We start from the raw sequence: 19,615 nt of genomic DNA, 5'->3' as shown, positions 1-19,615 counted from the left end.
CCCTTGCAGTCAGAATCAGTGAATTCATAATGGGGAACAAAGAAACAGCAGACCAATTGAACAAATACTTTGGTTCTGTCTTCACTAAGGAAGACACGAATAACCTCCCGAAAATACTAGGGGACCGAGGGTCTAACGAGAAGGAGGAACTGAGGGAACTGAGGGAAATCCCTGTTAGTCAGGAAATGATGTTAGGGAAATTGATGGGATTGAAGGCCAATAAATCCCGAGAACCTGATAGTCTGCATCCCAGAGTACTTAAGGAAGTGACCCTAGAAATAGTAGATGCATTGGTGGTCATTTTCCAACATTCTATGAACTCTAGATTAGTTCCTGTGGATTGGAGAGTAGCTAATGTAACCCCACTTTTTAAAAAAGGAGGGAAAGAGAAAACAGGGAATTATAGACCGGTTAGCCTGACATCGGTAGTGGGGAAAATGCTGGAATCAATTATTAAAGATATAATAGCAGTGCATTTGGAAAGCAGTGACAGGATCGGTCCAAGTCAGCATGAAAGGAAAATCATGCTTGACAAATCTTCCAGAATTTTTTGAGGATGTAACTAGTAGAGTGGACAAGGGAGAACCAGTGGATGTGGTGTATTTGAACTTTCAAAAGGCTTTTGACAAGGTCCCACACAAGAGATTAGTGTGCAAAATTAAGGCACATGGTATTGGAGGTAATGTATTGACGTGGATAGAGAACTGGTTGGCAGACAGGAAGCAAAGAGTGGGAATAAACGGGTCCTTTTCAGAATGGCAGGCAGTGACTAGTGGAGTGCCGCAAGGTTCAGTGCTGGGACCCCAGCTATTTACAATATATATTAATGATTTAGATGAAGGAATTGAATGTAATATCGCCAAGTTTGCAGATGACACTAAGCTGGGTGGCAGTGTGAGCTGTGAGGAGGATGCTAAGAGGCTGCAGGGTGGCTTGGACAGGTGAGGTGAGTGGGCAAATGCTTGGCAGATGCAGTATAATGTGGATAAATGTGAGGTTATCCACATAGTGGCAAAAACAGGAAGGCAGAATATTATCTGAATGGTGACAGATTAATAAAAGGGGAGGTGCAACGAGATCTGGGTGTCATGGTACATCAGTCATTGAAAGTAGGCATGCAGGTACAGCAGGCAGTAAAGAAGGCAAATGGCATGTTGGCCTTCAGAGCGAGGGGATTTGAGTACAGGGGCAGGGAGGTCTTACTGCAGTTGTACAGGGCCTTGGTGAGACCACACCTTGAGTATTGTGTGCAGTTTTGGTCTCCTAATCTGAGAAGGACATTCTTGCTATTGAGGGAGTGCAGCGAAGGTTCACCAGACTGATTCCCGGGATGGCAGGACTGACATATGAAGAGGGACTGGATCGACTGGGCCTGTATTCACTGGAATTTAGAAGAATGAGAGGGGATCCCATAGAAGTATATAAAATTCTGACGGGATTGGACAGGTTAGATGCAGGAAGAATGTTCCCGATGTTGGGGAAGTCCAGAACCAGGGGTCACAGTCTGAGGATAAGGGGTAGGCCATTTAGGACTGAGATGAGGAGAAACTTCTTCACCCAGAGAGTGGTGAACCTGTGGAATTCTCTACCACAGAAAGTTGTTGAGTCCAGTTCGTTGGATATATTCAAAAGGGAGTTAGATATGGCCCTTACGACTAAAGGGATCAAGGTTTATTGAGAGAAAGCAGGAATGGGGTACTGAGGTGAATGATCAGCCATGATCTTATTGAATGGTGGTGCAGGCTCGAAGGGCCGAATGGCCTACTCCTGCACCTATTTTCTATGTTTCTATGAGAGGGTTATCTTATGAGGAAAGATTGAGGAGAATGGGCCTATACTCTCTGGAGTTTAGAAGAATGACAGGGTAGATGCTGAGAGGTTGTTTCCCCTGGCTGGAGAGTCTAGAACTAGGGGTCACAGTCCCAGGATAAGGAGCCAGCCATTTAGGACTGAGGTGAGGAGGTATTTCTTCACTCAGAGAAACTTTGTAATTCTCGAGGGCTGTGGATGCTGAATCATTGATAATATTCAAGGCTGAGATGGATAGATTGTAGAACTCTGGGAATCATGGGATATGGGGATGCAGGTAAGTGGAGTTGAGGTCGAAGATCAGCCATAATCGAATTGAATGGCGGAGCAGGCTCGAGGGGCCATAGATCTATTCCTGTTCCTATTTCTTTGTTACATTTAATTGAGTTACAGTATATTGCATTGTGGTGGTTTTGAATATCTGTTGAGTTGTAGCTGGTTGCGTTAAACTAGTCTTTAATATGTTGTATTCTCGTATATTTTGTATCATGCTATGCCATAGTTTTGGAGCATTGTAAGTATGATTTGGTTAATGGTATAATATGGGGTTAGGTTATGTTTTATTTTGCTGTACCATGTTAAGGTTAATTGTTTGGTTTGGATTCGGTGAGTTTTGTTATGTTGCGTGCAGTTCGATTGTTAAGTTTTATTGGGTTTAGGTGGGTTGGGTTTTGGGGAGTTGGGTTTTGGTGAGTTGGGTTTGGTGGGTTGGGTTTTGGTGAGTTGGGTTTTGGTGGGTTGGGTTTAGGTGGGTTGGGTTTTGGTGAGTTGGGTTTTGGTGAGTTGGGTTTTGGTGAGTTGGGTTTTGGTGGGTTGGGTTTTGGTGAGTTGGGTTTTGGTGGGTTGGGTTTAGGTGAGTTGGGTTTTGGTGAGTTGGGTTTAGGTGGGTTGGGTTTTGGTGAGTTGGGTTTTGGTGAGTTGGGTTTTGGTGGGTTGGGTTTTGGTGGGTTGGGTTTAGGTGGGTTGGGTTTTGGCGAGTTGGGTTTTGGTGAGTTGGGTTTTGGTGAGTTGGGTTTTGGTGAGTTGGGTTTTGGTGAGTTGGGTTTTGGTGAGTTGGGTTTTGGTGAGTGAGTTGGATTTTGGTGGATTGGGTTTTGGTGAGTTGGGTTTTGGTGGGTTGGGTTTTGGTGGGTTGGGTTTTGGTGAGTTGGGTTTTGGTGAGTTGGGTTTTGGTGAGTTGGGTTTTGGTGAGTTGGGTTTGGTGGGTTGGGTTTTGGTGAGTTGGGTTTTGGTGGGTTGGGTTTAGGTGGGTTGGGTTTTGGTGAGTTGGGTTTTGGTGAGTTGGGTTTTGGTGAGTTGGGTTTTGGTGGGTTGGGTTTTGGTGAGTTGGGTTTTGGTGGGTTGGGTTTAGGTGAGTTGGGTTTTGGTGAGTTGGGTTTAGGTGGGTTGGGTTTTGGTGAGTTGGGTTTTGGTGAGTTGGGTTTTGGTGGGTTGGGTTTTGGTGGGTTGGGTTTAGGTGGGTTGGGTTTTGGCGAGTTGGGTTTTGGTGAGTTGGGTTTTGGTGAGTTGGGTTTTGGTGAGTTGGGTTTTGGTGAGTTGGGTTTTGGTGAGTTGGGTTTTGGTGAGTGAGTTGGATTTTGGTGGATTGGGTTTTGGTGAGTTGGGTTTTGGTGGGTTGGGTTTTGGTGGGTTGGGTTTTGGTGAGTTGGGTTTTGGTGAGTTGGGTTTTGGTGAGTTGGGTTTTGGTGAGTTGGGTTTTGGTGAGTTGGGTTTTGGTGGGTTGGGTTTTGGTGAGTTGTTTTGGTGCGGTATGTTCTGTTGGGTCTGGTATTAGGATTTGAATTAAAACCAGTCAAAATGTTTCTTTTATCTTTGTAGCTAGTGATGATAACCCAGTTGAGACTCTCAGACCTCCAATCATTAATGACAGATGCCTGGTTCCACATCCTGTTGTGAGTTTTTCTCATTAATGCTAAATCTGTCTTTTTGGCCATTAACCCATCATGCCACATTGTATTGTTGGCAAAAAAGGTGTAAATTTGAGGCCCCACGCCGAGACTGAAATGTTCAACCGAGAGAGTGCGGCAAAGAACAAAGGGACGCTCGTGTGCGCCTCCTACTGCCCAGCACAGGAGCACCACAGAGCGCTGTGCATCTGTAACTGCCCTTCCATGTCATGGTCAGACCATGTTGCTGGACCTCTGTGTATCGCATTCCATTGTCGGGTATGATTGCTGTTTGCAAAAGATTACAGAAATACACGTGCTGGAAATCTGAAACAAAAAACAAAAGCCTACACAAGCCCAGTAGGCTGGTCAGTATCTTTGTCTAAGATTACATTACCATGTGGATAACTTGCTATTCATCTTTCATCCCACTCTTGTTACTTTGATTTTTGTTGACTTTTTTTGGGTGGTTTCAATCTTTCTTCCCCATCCTTCTATCTTTATTTTTCTTTTCCCTCAGTCCCCACTGCCCTGACCTATTGATGAGAGGCACGTTGGAACAAGCTGGCTGCCCAGATTATCACCATCTTTTATATTTGGGTCAGGGGTCTCGCTAACTACCTGTGAGGTCCTAATTGGGACTAGACAGTCATCCTTTCAACCAAAGTCATGGTTCACCCATCACCCCCTGTGCTCGCTGACCTACATTGGCTCCTGGTTACGCAATGCCTCGATTTCAAAATACTCATCCTTGTTTTTAAATCTCTCCATGTCCTCACCCCTCCCTATCTCTGTAATCTCCTCCAGCCTCACAACCCTCCGAGATGTCTGCGCTCCTCTAATTCTGACCTCTTGAGCATCCCTGATTATAATTGCTCAACCATCGGTGGCTGTGCCTTCTGTTGCCTAGGCCCCAAGCTCTGGAACTCCCTCCCCAAACCTCCCCGTCTCTCTTTCCTCCTTCAAGATGCTCCTTAAAACCTACCTCTTTGACCAAGCTTTTGGTCATCTACCCTAATTTGTTCTTATGTGGCTTGGTGTCATATATTTGTCTTATAACACTCCTGTGAAGCACCTTCGGACGTTTTAGAAACATAGAAAATAGGTGCAGGAGTAGGCCATTCGGCCCTTCGAGCCTGCACCGCCATTCAATAAGATCATGGCTGATCATTCACCTCAGTATCCCTTTCCTGCTTTCTCTCCATACCCCTTGATCTCTTTAGCCGTAAGGGCCATATCTAACTCCCTCTTGAATATATCCAATGAACTGGCCTCAACAACTCTCTGCGGCAGGGAATTCCACAGGTTAACAACTCTCTGAGTGAAGAAGTTTCTCCTCATCTCAATCCTAAATGGCCTACTCCTTATTCTAAGACTATGTCCCCTGGTTCTGGACTTCCCCAACATCGAGAACATTCTTCCTGCATCTAACCTGTCCAGTCCCGTCAGAATCTTATACGTTTCTATGAGATCCCCTCTCATCCTTCTAAACTCCAGTGAATACAGGCCCAGTCGATCCAATCTCTCCTCAGATGTCAGTCCAACCATCCCTGGAATCAGTCTGGTGAACCTTCGCTGCACTCCCTCAATAGCAAGAACGTCCTTCCTCAGATTAGGAGACCAAAACTGAACATAATATTCCAGGTGAGGCCTCACTAAGGCCCTGTACAACTGCAGTAAGACCTCCTTGCCCCTATACTCAAATCCCCTAGCTATGAAGGCCAACATACCATTTGCCTTCTTCACCTCCTGCTGTATCTGCGTGCCAACTTTCAATGACTGATGTATCATGACACCCAGGTCTCTTTGCATCTTCCCTTTTCCTAATCTGCTGCCATTCAGATAATATTCTGCCTTCGTGTTTTTGCCCCCAAAATGGATAACCTCACATTTATCTACATTATACTGCATCTGCCATGCATTTGTCCACTCACCTAACCTGTCCAAGTCACCCTGCAGCCTCTTAGTGACCTCACAGCTCACACCGCCACCCAGTTTAGTGTCATCTGCAAACTTGGAGATATTACACTCAATTCCTTCATCCAAATCATTGATGTATATTGTAAATAGCTGGGGTCCCAGCACTAAGCCCTGTGGCACCCCACTAGTCACTGCCTGCCATTCTGAAAAGGACCCGTTTATCCCGACTCTCTGCTTCCTGTCTGCCAACCAGTTCTCTATCCACGTCAGTACGTTACCCCCAATACCATGTGCTTTGATTTTGCACACCAATCTCTTGTGTGGGACCTTATCAAAAGCCCTTTGAAAGTCCAAATACACCACATTCACTGGTTCTCCCTTGTCCACTCTACTAGTTACATCCTCAAAAAATTCCAGAAGATTCGTCAAGCATGATATCCCTTTCATAAATCCACGCTGACTTGGACCGATCCTGTCACTGCTTTCCAAATGCACTGCTATTTCATCCTTAATGATTGATTCCAACATTTTCCCCACTACCGATGTCAGGCTAACTAGTCTTACTACGTTAAAGGCGCTAGATAAACACAAGTTGTTGTTGTTGTTGTTCAAGCCCCACTCCAGAGACCTGAGCACGAAAATCTAGGTGGATACTCCCCATGCAGTGATCTGGTCATTATCACATTGCTGTTGTGGGAGCTTGCTGTGCACAAATTGGCTGCTGCGTTTCCCACATTACAACAGTGACTGCACTTCATTGGCTGTAAAGTGCTTTGGGACGTCTGGTGGTCATGCAAGGCGCTATATAAATACCATTTTTTTTACTTCTTTTCTCTCAGCTTTGTACAATCTGTGTTAGTGATCACCGCTGCTGTATTACATTGGTTTCATGTGGAACTCCATCTGGCAGCTTTGGTGTGGGCGCTGGCCCTCGGCTGGATCAATATCCTGTACTATACGCGGGGGTTCCAGAGCATGGGAGTCTACAGCGTCATGCTGCAGAAGGTAAGGAAGGTCTCAGAAACCAGGCACGTACAGGACGGTTCGGGGGACGAAGGGAAGGTGGGCGGAACCCCCACCCCCACAGAGTAATGGAATAAGTGAGCAAGGAAGGTTAGTGGAAAGGGGTATAACATAAAAGACTTCGAGGGACATCGGAGTGCTGGTGGAGCGGGAAGGGAGCGAGTGATGGGAGAAGGTGGGATGTGTAAATGTGGGCGGGGGGAATGAGTGAGGGTCCACATGAACAGCAACAGCTTGTATGTCGGTAAATATCCCATGGTATTTCACAGGAGCGCTCTCAGACAAGAATTGACACCGACCCAAAGGAGACATTAGATGACGTAAAGCTTGGTCAAAGATGTAGGTTTTAAGCAGAGTCTTAAAGGAGGATTGAGGCTTCAGGAGGGAATTCCAGAATTTACTTGTCCCATTACCATCTCCTTTTGCCTCGCACCACCATCCCTTTTCTCTCTCAATATCTCCTGCCTTCCATCCTATCACAGACCTTCCCTTTTGTCATTTCCTCCTGTCCCCCTTTCCCTGACTCTGCACTTGCTTAAAACCCGTCACATCGCTAACAGTTTCTAGTTCTGATGACGAGTCACCGACCACAAACGTTAACTCTGGTTCTCTCTCCGCAGATGCTGCCTGACCTGCTGAGTATTTCCAGCATTTTCTGTTTTTATTCCAGAGTTTACATCGGATATACGGCACAGATATAACAGGCCATTGGGCCCAACCGGTCCAGGCCGGCGTTTATGCTCCACTCGAGCCTCCTCCCGTCTTTCCTCATCTAACTCTATCGGCATATCCCTCTATTCCCTTCTCCCCCATACGCTTGTCCAGCCTCCCCTTAAATGCATTGATACTATTCACCTCAACCCCTGTCTGTGGCAGCGAGTTCCACATTCTCACCCCTCTCTGGGTAAAGAAGTTTCTTCCGAATTCCCCATTGGATTTCTTGGTGACTATCTGATACTGATGGCCTCTAGTTATGGTCTTCCCCACAAGTGGAAACATTCTCTCTGTATCCACACTAGCAAAACCTTTCATAATTTTAAAGACCTCTATTAGGTCATCCCTCAGCCTTCTTTTTTCAAGAGAAAAGAGGCCCAGCCTGTTCACCCTTTCCCAATATGCATACCCTCGCATTTCTGGTATCATCCTTGTAAATCTTCTCTACACCCTATCCTTTTTATAATATGGCAACCAGAACTGTATGCAGTACTTTAAGTGTGGTCTAACCAAGGTTCGGTACAGGTTTAGCATAACTTCCCTATGTTTAGGGCCTAGATTGCAGAAGGCACGGCCACCAATGGTAGAGCGAAGGAAGTGGGGGGATTCAGAAGAGGCCAAAGATTGAGGAAGAGATCTCGGAGGGTTGTGGGGCTGGAGGAGGTTACAGAGATAGGGAGGGGGCGAGGCCACGGAGGGACTGGAACACGAAGATGAGAATTTTAACATCGAGGCGATGGTGGGCACAAAAGCATTCCAACCTGCAAATAGAAAAGTATTCACATTGCTGAAATAGACAGCTTCAGCTGCTGCATCTTGGAGTGCTAATGGCTCCACGCTCTCCACGTGGAGATCTTGCCCCACAACCTTGATGTCTCTCCAGTCCTTCGGTGCTGGCTCCCATTACCCTTGCATCAGCAGATTAGCAAGACCATGTTAGGCCACAAAGCAGGGGGTGAGCAAGAGTGGCCTAGGATGAGTTTTACTCCTCAATCTTTGTCCCATGTTGGATTAACTGGTCGTATACTCCATTCTGGGCGGGCCCCACACCAGCATCGAGTTCATAATCTCGGCTCAGATTGCATGCAGCGTAATACCGAGAGAGCGTGGCCTTGTCAGAAAGTTCTTGGAGGGCTTGACAGGGTAGATGCTGAGAGGATGTTTCCCCCGGGCTGGGGAGTCTAGAACCAGGGGGCACAGTCTCGGGATAAGGGGCCGGCCATTTAGAACTGAGATGAGGAGTAATTGCTTCACTCAGAGGGTGTGAATCTTTGGAATATATTCAAGACTGAAATTGATGGATTTTAGGACACTAAGGGAATCAAGGGACATGGGGCTCAGGCAGGAAAGTTGAGGTGAGGTAGAAGATCAGCCATGATCTTATTGAATGGCGGAGATGGCTCGAGGGGACAAATGGCCGACTCCTGCTACTATTTATGTTCTTAAATGCCCTCCATTTAATTAGACGGTAAACCAAGGGCACATCTGCCTGCTCAGGTGGACATCCCCTGACACTCTTTGAAGAGGAGCAGGTTGCTTTGTCTGTACCCTAGCCGACATCGCTTCCTCAAACAATACCAGTGAAAACAAATGAGTTGGGCATTCAGCACACTGCTGCTCGTGGGATCTTGCTGTGTACAAATTGGCGGCTGCAGTTAACTTCCCAAGAGCCAATACACTTTAAGTAATTCATTACGTGAAGTGGTTCTGGGCCCCTTGAGTTACAGAAGCAGCAAGGCATTGAATAAATACTGTCTTAATCTGTCCCCCCCCCCCCAGTAAAATGAAGAAGAAACTGGCTTCATTTTGTACAGTTCCCCTGTGCCAGAGGCGAGGTCGGAAAGCAACAGGTCCAGTATAGATTGAATCAGAGTGTTCAGCTTTCTCTATTGTGCAAACCATCCACTGTCCCACTCTACCCCATGCAACCCTTTAACAGCGGCTGGGACCCTGGTAATATCAAGCCATGGAAGCCAATGTTTAAGGTCGATTATAGAGTTATTCTGAAGCTCCGCTTGATGTGGGTAGGACAAATAACTCGTTCCCACTCTATACTTGGTTTCTGAATGTAATCGGTGTGTCAACCTGTTGTTGGATATCTCGAATATTAAGGGAATCAAGGGGTATGGGGATAGTGCAGGAATGTGGAGTTGAGATAGAAAATAAGCCATGATCTTATTGAGTGACATAACAGGCTCGAGGGGCCGAATGGCCTACTCCTGTTCCCAGTCCTTGTTATTGTATCTCAGATCTTGTTTCCTTCTTAAGAGTGCCAGCTATGGCTCAGTTCATAGCACTTTTGCCTCTGAGACAGAAGGTTATGGCTTAAGTCCCACTCCAGGGACTTGAGCACAAAAATCTAGGCAAATGCTCCAGTGCAGAGTTGAGGGAGTGCTGCACTGTCGGAGGTGCCGTCTTTTGGATGAGATATTAAACCGAGTTCTCGTCTGCCCTCTCAGGTGGATGTAAAAGATCCCATGGCACTAATTCGAAGAGCAGGGGTGTTATCTGTGGTGTCCTGGCCAATATTTATCCTCAACATAACAAAAGAATATAGGAGGCCATCTGGCCCCTCGAATCTGCTCCGCCATTTAATAAGATCATGGCTGATCTGATCATGGAATCAGCTCCACTTCCCTGCCCGTTCCCTTTATTCCCTTATCGCTCAAAAATCTGTTGATCTCCACCTTAAATATATTCAATGACCCAGCCTCCACAGCTCTCTGGGGCAGAGAATTCCACAGATTTACAACCCACCGAGAGAAGAAATTCCTTCTCATCTCAGTTTTGAATGGGCAACCCCTTATTCTGAAACTATGTCCCCTAGTTCTAGATTCCCCCATGAGTGGAAATATCCTCTCTGCAACTACCTTGTTGAGCCCCCTCATTATCTTATATATTTCAATAAGATCACCTCTCATTCTTCTGAACTCCAATGAACATAGGCCCAACCTACTCAACCTATCTTCATAAGTCAACCCCCTGATCTCTGGAATCAACCTAGTGAACCTTTTCTGAACTGACCCCTTTCTTATATCCTTTCTTAAATAAAGAGACCAAAACTGTATGCAGTACTCCAGGTGTGGCCTCACCAATACCCGGTACAGTTGTAGCAGGACTTCTCTGCTTTTATACTCTATCCCCCTTGCAATAAAGGCCAACATTCCATTTGCCTTCCTGATCACTTACTGTACCTGCATACTAACTTTTTGTGTTTCATGCACAAGGACCCCCAGGTCACTCTGTACTGCAGAATTTAGTAATTTTTCTCCATTTAAATCATAATTTGCTTTTTTATTTTTTATGCCAAAGTGGATAACTTCACACTTTCCCACATACTCCATCTGCCAAATGTTTGCCCCCTCACTTAGCCTGTCTATATCCCTTTGTAGATTTTGTGTGTCCTTCTCACAACTTGCTTTCCCACCCATCTTTGTATCATCAGCAAAATTGGCGACATTACCCTTGGTCCCTTCATCCAAGTCATTAATATAGATAGTAAATAGTTGAGGCCCCAGCACTGATCCCTGCGGCACCCCACTAGTCACTGTTTGCTAACCGGAAAATAACCCATTTATCCCGACTCTCTGTTTTCTGTTAGTCAGCCAATCCTCTATCCATGCTAATATATTATCCCCAACCCTGTGAACTTATATCTTGTGCTGTAACCTTTTATGTGGCACCTTATCGAATGCCTTCTGGAAATCCAAATACACCACATCCACTGGTTCCCCCTTATCCACCCTGCTCGTTACATCCTCAAAGAACTCCAGCAAATTTGTCAAACATGATATCCCTTCATAAAACCATGCTGACTCTGCTTAATTGAATTATGTTTTTCCAAATGTCCTGCTGCTGCTTCCTTAATAATGGACTCCAGCATTTTCCCAACGACAGATGTTAGGCTAACTGATCTATAGTTTCCTGCTTTCTGTCTGCCTCCTTTTACAAATAAGGGTGTTACATTTGCGGTTATCCAATCTGCTGGGACCTCCCCAGAATCCAGGGAATTTTGGTAGATTACAACCAATGCACCCACTATCTCTGCAGCCACTTCTTTTAAGACCCTAGGATGTAAGCCATCAGGTCCAGGGGACTTGTCTGCCTTTAGTCCCATTATTTTACCGAGTACTACTTCATTAGTGATAGTGATTGTATTAAGTTCCTCCCTCCCTATAGCCCCTTGATTATCCACTATTGGGATGTTTTTAGTTTTTTTCAACGTGAAGACCGATAGAAAATATTTGTTCAAAGTCTCTGACATTTCCCTGTTCTCCATTAATAATTCCCCAGTCTCATCTGCCAAGGGACCAACATTTATCTTAGCCACTCTTTTCCTTTTTATGTACCTGTAGAAACTCTTACTGTCTGTTTTTATATTTTGTGCTAGTTTACTTTCATAATCTATCTTCCCTCACTTTATTATTTTTTTAGTCGTTCTTTGCTGGCTTTTAAAAGTTTCCCAATCCTCAGGCCTCCCACTAGTCTTGGCCCGTTGTATGCCCTTGTTTTCAATTTGACACCTGCCTTATTTCCTTAGTTAGCCAAGGATGGTTATCCCTCCTCTTACAGTCTTTCCTTCTCATTGGCTTATATTTTTGTTGAGGGTTATGAAATATCTCCTTTAATGTCTGCCACTGCTCATCAACTGTCCCACACGTTAATATATTTTCCCAGTCCACTTTCATACCTTTATAGTCTCCTTTATTTAAGCTTAGGACACTGGTTTGAGATCCAACTTTCTCACTTTCCAACTGAATTTTAAACTCAACCAAGTTATGATTATTCTTTCCTAGAGAATCCTGGTCCAGCAGATTATCTGGTGATTATCACATTGCTGTGTGTGGGAGCTTGCTGTGTGCAAATTGGCTGCTGCGTTTCCCACATTACAACAGTGACTGCACTTCAAAAGTACTTCATTGGCTGTAAAGCGCTTTGGGACGTCCGGTGGTTGTGAAAGGCGCTGTAGAAATACAAGTCTTTTTCTCTTTCAGATTTTGTTAACTGATGTTGTGCAATTCCTGTCTGTCTACTTACTCTTCCTAATCGGATTTGCTGCAGGTAAATTTTCTTTGATGTATTTTAAAGGGTTATTTCCCTTAGCAATGCTCACAGACTCGATAGAAAACAATCTCAGCGTAAGGGCACCCAACTGAGTGTCACATTTGATTGGGTTGTGTAATAAGCAGGTCTCAGAGACAATCCCATTGCACATCACACCGGAGTCTCGCACTGCATTTCACAGACCCTGCTTCTGTTGGCAGATTTCCATTACAGCATTCCCCGTTTGTTTTGGGTTGGTTAAATGTATCCGTTACATTATCTAAACATCCCCCTCGGTAATACGTTGTATAAAATGGTACTATCTTTGGCACATCCTGATGGGTCTTCTCTGCCTCTACTGAGAGAGAGAGAGAGAGACAGAGAGGGAGAGAGAGAGTAGAAAAGAGCATGGGAGCTTGAGAGAGAACACGAGACAGAGAGAGCACACACGAGAGCATGAAAGAATTCCGGAGATGAGCGGGTTACCTTATGATGATAGATTGAGCAGACTGGGTCTTTACTCGTTGGAGTTCAGAAGGATGAGGAGTGATCTCATAGAAACATTTAAAATAATGAAAGGGATAGACAAGATAGAGGCGGAGAGGTTGTTTCCACTGGTCGGGGAGACTGGAACTAGGGGGCACAGCCTCAAAATACGGGGGAGCCAATTTAAAACCGAGTTGAGAAGGAATTTCTTCTCCCAGAGGGTTGTGAATCTGTGGAATTCTCTGCCCAAGGAAGCAGTTGAGGCTAGCTCATTGAATGTATTCAAATCACAGATAGATAGATTTTTAACCAATAAGGGAATTAAGGGTTACGGGGAGCGGGCGGGTAAGTGGAGCTGAGTCCACGACCAGATCAGCCATGATCTTGTTGAGTGGCGGAGCAGGCTCGAGGGGCTAGATGGCCTACTCCTGTTCCTAATTCTTATGTTCTTATGTTATGTTCTTATGAAAGAGAAAAGGAGTGCACGAGCAAGAAAGGGAGCAAGACAGAGGCCCAGAGCCATGGGTGAAACCGCAGTATTTATATATTAATCCCAGGCAGCTCAGTTTGAATTTCACTTTTTCCTCAGACACATATTAATGTAAATTCTGCTGCCAACAGCACTCGCCTCCCTGATTCAGAATTGCTCTGGGGGAAAGTGCAGTCCCTTTGACTCCTTCAACATGGCAGTGCTGGAACTCTTCAAGCTCACCATCGGGCTGGGGGACCTGGAAGTACAGAGTGAGGCAAAATACCCGCAGCTATTCCTCTTCCTCTTGGTGCTCTTCGTGATTCTGTCCTTCATCCTCCTGCTCAACATGCTGATCGCCTTGATGGGAGAGACGGTGGGCCACATTTCCAAAGAGAGCAAGAACATATGGAAGCTCCAGGTAACTCAAAGGATCTGTTTCTCCCAACATCTTCACACCAGACTGCGGACCAGGGCAAACCTCTCCTCCCCCACCTTCTCCCCTCTTGTCCTGAAGGCACTGCCTCACCGACAGGTGAGAGGCAGCCGCCCTCCTGGTCCCTGCTCAAAGTGGCCATTCTGCATATGTGAGCCCGAATAGTAAGCATCACCAGGCCCTATAGGGAGGGTGCCCTGCCCTCACCCCAAGTCTGTGCACCTGCATTTCCAGCAGGGCTCAGTGGGCAGTAAACACGAGTGGGAAGGGAACTCGAGCACATTGTCCCCATCCCAACCCAAGGGCACCAAAGCTTACAGTTCCTCTTCCCACACCCTAGCCGAGATCGTAGCACAGAGCGAGGGCGGATCTGGGACACTCCTCGCCCACCCCCCCGAGCCCGTGTGGAGCTGAGACCCCCCGGGCCAGTGCGGATCTGGGACCCTCCCCCCACCCCGGGCCTGTGCGGAGCTGGGACCCCCCCCAGAGCCTGTGCGGAGCTGGGACCCCCCCCACCCCCGAGCCTGTGTGGAGCTGGGACCCCCCCCCCCCCCCCGAGCCTGTGTGGAGCTGGGACCCCCCCCACCCCGAGCCCGTGGGGAGCTGGGACCCCCCCCACCCCCGGGCCTGTGCGGAGCTGGGACCCCCCCCACCCCCGAGCCCGTGCGGAGCTGGGACCCCCCACCCCGAGCCCGTGGGGAGCTGGGACCCCCCCCAGAGCCTGTGCGGAGCTGGGACCCCCCCCACCCCCGGGCCTGTGTGGAGCTGGGACCCCCCCCACCCCCGAGCCCGTGCGGAGCTGGGACCCCCCACCCCGAGCCCGTGGGGAGCTGGGACCCCCCCCAGAGCCTGTGCGGAGCTGGGACCCCCCCCACCCCCGGGCCTGTGCGGAGCTGGGACCCCCCACCTTGGGCCTGTGCGGAGCTGGGAGCTGGGACCCCCCACCCCGGGCCTGTGCGGAGCTGGGACCCCCCACCTTGGGCCTGTGCGGAGCTGGGAGCTGGGACCCCCCACCCCGGGCCTGTGCAGAGCTGGGACCCCCCACCTTGGGCCTGTGCGGAGCTGGGAGCTGGGACCCCCCACCCCGGGCCTGTGCGGAGCTGGGACCCCCCACCTTGGGCCTGTGCGGAGCTGGGAGCTGGGACCCCCCACCCCGGGCCTGTGCGGAGCTGGGACCCCCAGTGTCCGGGATGCTCTGTCAGGCCAGTCTGTGCATTTACCTACCGAGCATTGGGGGAGCTGAGAGAGACATTAACGATACAAGATCCTATCCCCAAGGGAGGGTAGACTGATCACATTCTAGGGGGGCTCAATCCTTGAGCTCGGATTGCTGTGTTGTAGCATCATTAACTAATGAGTTGAGTCATTAGCAACTGCACATGGGACCAATAATTGGAAAATAAAAAGATTTAGTGACCAGATTTCCTGTATGAAAGAAACTCCCAGAAGGCCAGCTCAAAAACTGCATTGAGGGCAACACTGCTACCCAAAGGCCACCCGAGTTATAAGCCGCTGGTATGGCAGATTATGTGAACACAGGAAGCGGATGGTGTAATTATTTTGCTTTGTCCCTTTCTCCTCGCTGAACAAATTGAATCAACAAGAGAGCAAGAACCATTCTGTGTCTGGAGCACTCTTTGCCAAGGTGTCTGAAGGAAAAGTTTCAACTGGGAAACGAGTTCAATGGCAAGAGATACATCAGGTAAAAGAAGACCTGGATTTATATAGCGCATTGCCACATCGCTCAGGAATGCCTCACTTCAGATACAATGAATTTCGTTTAAAGGCAGTTTTGAGTCCCGACTCCCCAAAACCTCTCCACCCACCTACAATGGCACAAGTGTGATGGAACACTCTCCACTTGCCGGGATGAGTGCAGCTCCAACAACACAAGAAGCTCGACACCATCCAGGGCAAAGCAGCCCACTTGATGGGCCCCCCATCCCCCACCTTCAACACTCGCTCCCTCCACCACCGGCGCCCCCTGGCTGCAGTGTCTACCATCTACAAGATGCACTGCAGCAACTCGCCAAGGCTTCTTCGGCAGCACCTCCCAAACCCGCAACCTCTACCACCTAGAAGGACAAGGGCAGCAGGCGCATGGGAACATCACCACCTCCACGTTCCCCTCCCAGTCACACACCATCCTGACTGGGAAATATATCGGCCGTTCCTTCATCATCGCTAGGTCACAATCCTGCAACTCCTCACTTAACAGCGCTGTGGGAGTACCCTCACACAGACTGCAGCGGTTCAAGGCGACGGCTTACTTCTCAAGGGGCAACTAGTGATGGGCCTCACCAGTCCCACATCCCAAGAATTTTTTTTTAAATTACCGTTATGCAGGCAGATATGGTGGACACTTTACACGCAGCAAACTCCCACAGACAGCAATGAATGGCAAGTGAATCTGTTGAGGGAGGAATCGTGAACATGACCAGAACTGTTGGCTCTACTATAATCATTAGCTCGCATCTGAACAGGCAGATGTTGTCTCAGGTTAGAATCATGGAATCGTACAGCACAGAATGAGGCCATTTGGCCCATCATGCCTGTGTAATTTAGTCCCACACACCCAGCTTTCTCCCCAAAACCCTGCAAATTAGTCCTCTTCAAGCACGTGTCCAAATGCCTTTTGAAAGTTCCCATGGAATCTGATTTCGAGCAGTATGTTCCGAATCTTAACAACTGTCTGCATGAAGAAATTTCTAATTCCCCCTCTCGTTCTTTTGTCAAATCACAGAAAGGTTACAGCACAGGAGGAGACCATTCGGCCCATCGAGTCCGTGCCGGCTCTCTGCTGGAGCACCTCAGCCAATCCCACTCCCTCGCCCTTTCCCCGTAGCCCTGAAATTTATTTTCCTTCAGCTATTTATCCAATTCCCTTTTGAGAGCCACGATTGAATCTGTCTCCCCCACCCTCTCAGGCCCGTGCATTCCAGATCCTAACCACTCGCTGCGTAGAAAAGTTTCCCCTCGTGTCCCCTTTGGTTCTTCTGCCAATCACCTTAACTCTGTGTCCTCTGGTTCACGACCCTTCAGCCAATGGGAACAGTTTCTCTCTATCTGCTGTCTAGACACCTCATGATTTTGAACACCTCGATCAAATCTCCTCTCAGCCTTCTCTGCTCCATTGAGAACCCCCCGGCTTCTCGAGTCTATTCACGTAACTGAAGTCCCTCATCCCTGGAATTATTCTTGTAAATCTTTTCTGCACCCTCTTTAAGGCCTTCACATCCTTCCTAAAGTGCGGTGCCCAGAATTGGACACAATACTCCAGTTGAGGCCGAACCAATGTTTTATAAAGGTTCATCATAACTTCCTTGCTTTTCTACTCTATGCCTCTATTTATGAAGCCCACGAACCTGTTAGCTTTTTTACCGCTTTCTCAACCTGCCCTGCCACCTTCAACGATTTGTGCGCATACACCCCCAGGTCTCTCTGTTCCTGCACCCCCTTTAGGATTGTACCCTTTAGTTTCTATTGCCTCTCCTCGTTCTTCCTACCAAAATGTATGCGTTGAATTTCATCTGCCACGTGTCTGCCCATCCCACCACCTGTCTCTGTCCTCTTGAAGTCTATCACCATTTTTCTCACTGTTTACTGTACTTCCAAGTTTTGTGCCATCTGCAAATTTTGAAATTGTGCCCTTGTACACCCAAGTCCAAGTCCAGTGGGAACACCACTGTATACCTTCCTCCAGTCTGAAAAACAACCCTTCACCTCTACTCTCTGTTCCCTGTCACTGAGCCAGTTCCGTATCCATGCTGCCCCTGTCCCTTGTATTCCATGGGCTTCAACTTTGCTGCAAGCCTATTGTCTGGCACTTTATTAAACGCCCTTTTGATTTTATTTTAAATCTTGCTTCTGGTTACCAACCCACTTAAGAACATAGACACAAAGGATCATAGAAAATAGGAGCAGGAGTAGGCCATTCGGCCCTTCGAGCCTGCACCGCCATTCAATAAGATCATGGCTGATCATTCCCTCAGTACCCCTTTCCTGCTTTCTCTCCATACCCTTTGATCCCTTTAGCCGTAAGGGCCATATCTAACTCCCTCTTGAATATATCCAATGAACTGGCATCAACAACTCTCTGCAGTAGGGAATTCCACAGGTTAACAACTCTCTGAGTGAAGAAGTTTCTCCTCATCTCAGTCCTAAATGGCTCACCCCTTATCCTTAGACTGTGTCCCCTGGTTCTGGACTTCCACAACATCGGGAACATTATTCCTGCATCAAACCTGTCCAGTCCTGTCGGAATTTTATATGTTTCTATGAGATCCCCTCTCATCCTTCTAAACTCCAGTGAATACAGGCCCAGTCAATCCTGTCTCTCCTCATATGTCAGTCCTGCCATCTCGGGAATCAGTCTGGTGAACCTTCGCTGCATTTTCTCAATAGCAAGAACGTCCTTCCTCAGATTAGGAGACCAAAACTGAACACAATATTCCAGGTGAGGCCTCACCAAGGCCCTGTACAACTGCAGTAAGACCTCCCTGTTCCTATACTCAAATCCTCTAGCTATGAAGGCCAACATACCATTTGCCTTCTTCAACGCCTGCTGTACCCGCATGCCAACTTTCAATGACTGATGAACCATGACACCCAGGTCTGGTTGCACCTCCCCTTTTCCTAATCTGCTGCCATTCAGATAATATTCTGCCTTCCTGTTTTTGCCACCAAAGTGGATAACCTCACATTTATCTACATTATACTGCATCTGCCATGCATTTGCCCACTCACCCAACCTGTCCAAGTCACCCTGCAGCCTTTTAGCGTCCTCCTCACAGCTCACACTGCCATCCAGTTTAGTGTCATCTGCAAACGGAGATATTCCACTCGATTCCTTCATCTAAATCGTAAGAAATAGGAGCAGGAGTAGGCCATATGGCCCCTCGAGACTGCTCCGCCATTTAATACGATCATGGCTGATCCGATCATGATCCACTTCCCTGCCCGCTCCCCATAATGCCTTTTCGGTTAAGAAGCTGTCTATCTCTGTCTTAAATTTATTCAATGTCCCGGTTTAGACAGCTCTCAGAGGCAGCAAATTCCACAGATTTACAACCCTCTGAGAGAAGAAATTCCTCCTCATCTCAGTTTTAAATGGACGGCCCCTTATTCTAAGATCATGCCCTCTAGTTCTAGTCTCCCCCATCAGTGGAAACATCCTCTCTGCATCCACCTTGTCGAGCCCCCTCATAATTTATATGTTTTGATAAGATCACCGCTCATTCTTCTGAATTCCGATGAGCAGAGGCTCAACATACTCAACCTTTCCTCATAAGTCAACCCCCTCACCTCCGTAATCAACCGAGTGAACCTTCTCTGAACTGCCTCCAGTTCAAGTATATTCTTTCATAAATATGGAAACCAAAACTGCACGCAGTATTCCAGGTGTGGCCTCACCAATAGCCTGTATAGCTGTAGCAAGACTTCCCTGCTTTTATACTCCATCTCCTTTGCAATAAAGGCCAAGATTACATTGGCCTTCCTGATCACTTGCTGTACCTGCATACTAACCTTTTGTGTTTCATGCACAAGTACCCCCAGGTCCCGCTGTACTGTGGCACTTTGCAATTTTTCTCTATTTAAATAATAACTTGCTCTTTGATTTTTTTTCTGCCGAAGTGCATGACCTCACACTTTCCAACATTGTACTCCATCTGCCAAATTTTTGCCCACTCACTTAGCCTGTCTATGTCCTTTTGCAGATTTTTTGTGTCCTCCTCACACATTGCTTTTCCTCTCATCTTTGTATTGTCAGCAAACTTGGCTACGTTACACTCGTTAATATGGATTATTAATAGTTGGGGCCCCAGCACT

At 47.4% G+C, this 19,615-nt stretch overlaps 1 protein-coding gene across 3 annotated transcripts in view; it reads left to right on the top strand.

The window, feature by feature from the left end:
* Nucleotides 1-19,615, top strand: part of LOC139226276 (transient receptor potential cation channel subfamily V member 3-like) — a 58,035-nt gene that overhangs the window by 29,993 nt on the left and 8,427 nt on the right. For all 3 annotated transcript variants that reach the window (XM_070856912.1, XM_070856911.1, XM_070856913.1), the window contains exons 10-14: nucleotides 3,628-3,701; nucleotides 6,455-6,620; nucleotides 12,347-12,413; nucleotides 13,503-13,771; nucleotides 15,391-15,488. In XM_070856912.1, coding sequence (XP_070713013.1) covers nucleotides 3,628-3,701; nucleotides 6,455-6,620; nucleotides 12,347-12,413; nucleotides 13,503-13,771; nucleotides 15,391-15,488 — 674 coding nt within the window. The remainder of the gene's footprint in view (nucleotides 1-3,627; nucleotides 3,702-6,454; nucleotides 6,621-12,346; nucleotides 12,414-13,502; nucleotides 13,772-15,390; nucleotides 15,489-19,615) is intronic.

The sequence above is a fragment of the Pristiophorus japonicus genome, chromosome 16 (assembly GCF_044704955.1).
Source record: "Pristiophorus japonicus isolate sPriJap1 chromosome 16, sPriJap1.hap1, whole genome shotgun sequence".
Lineage (NCBI taxonomy): Eukaryota > Metazoa > Chordata > Chondrichthyes > Pristiophoridae > Pristiophorus > Pristiophorus japonicus.
Note: the sequence above shows the minus strand (reverse complement) of the source record. Positions and strands in the feature narration are given on the sequence as shown.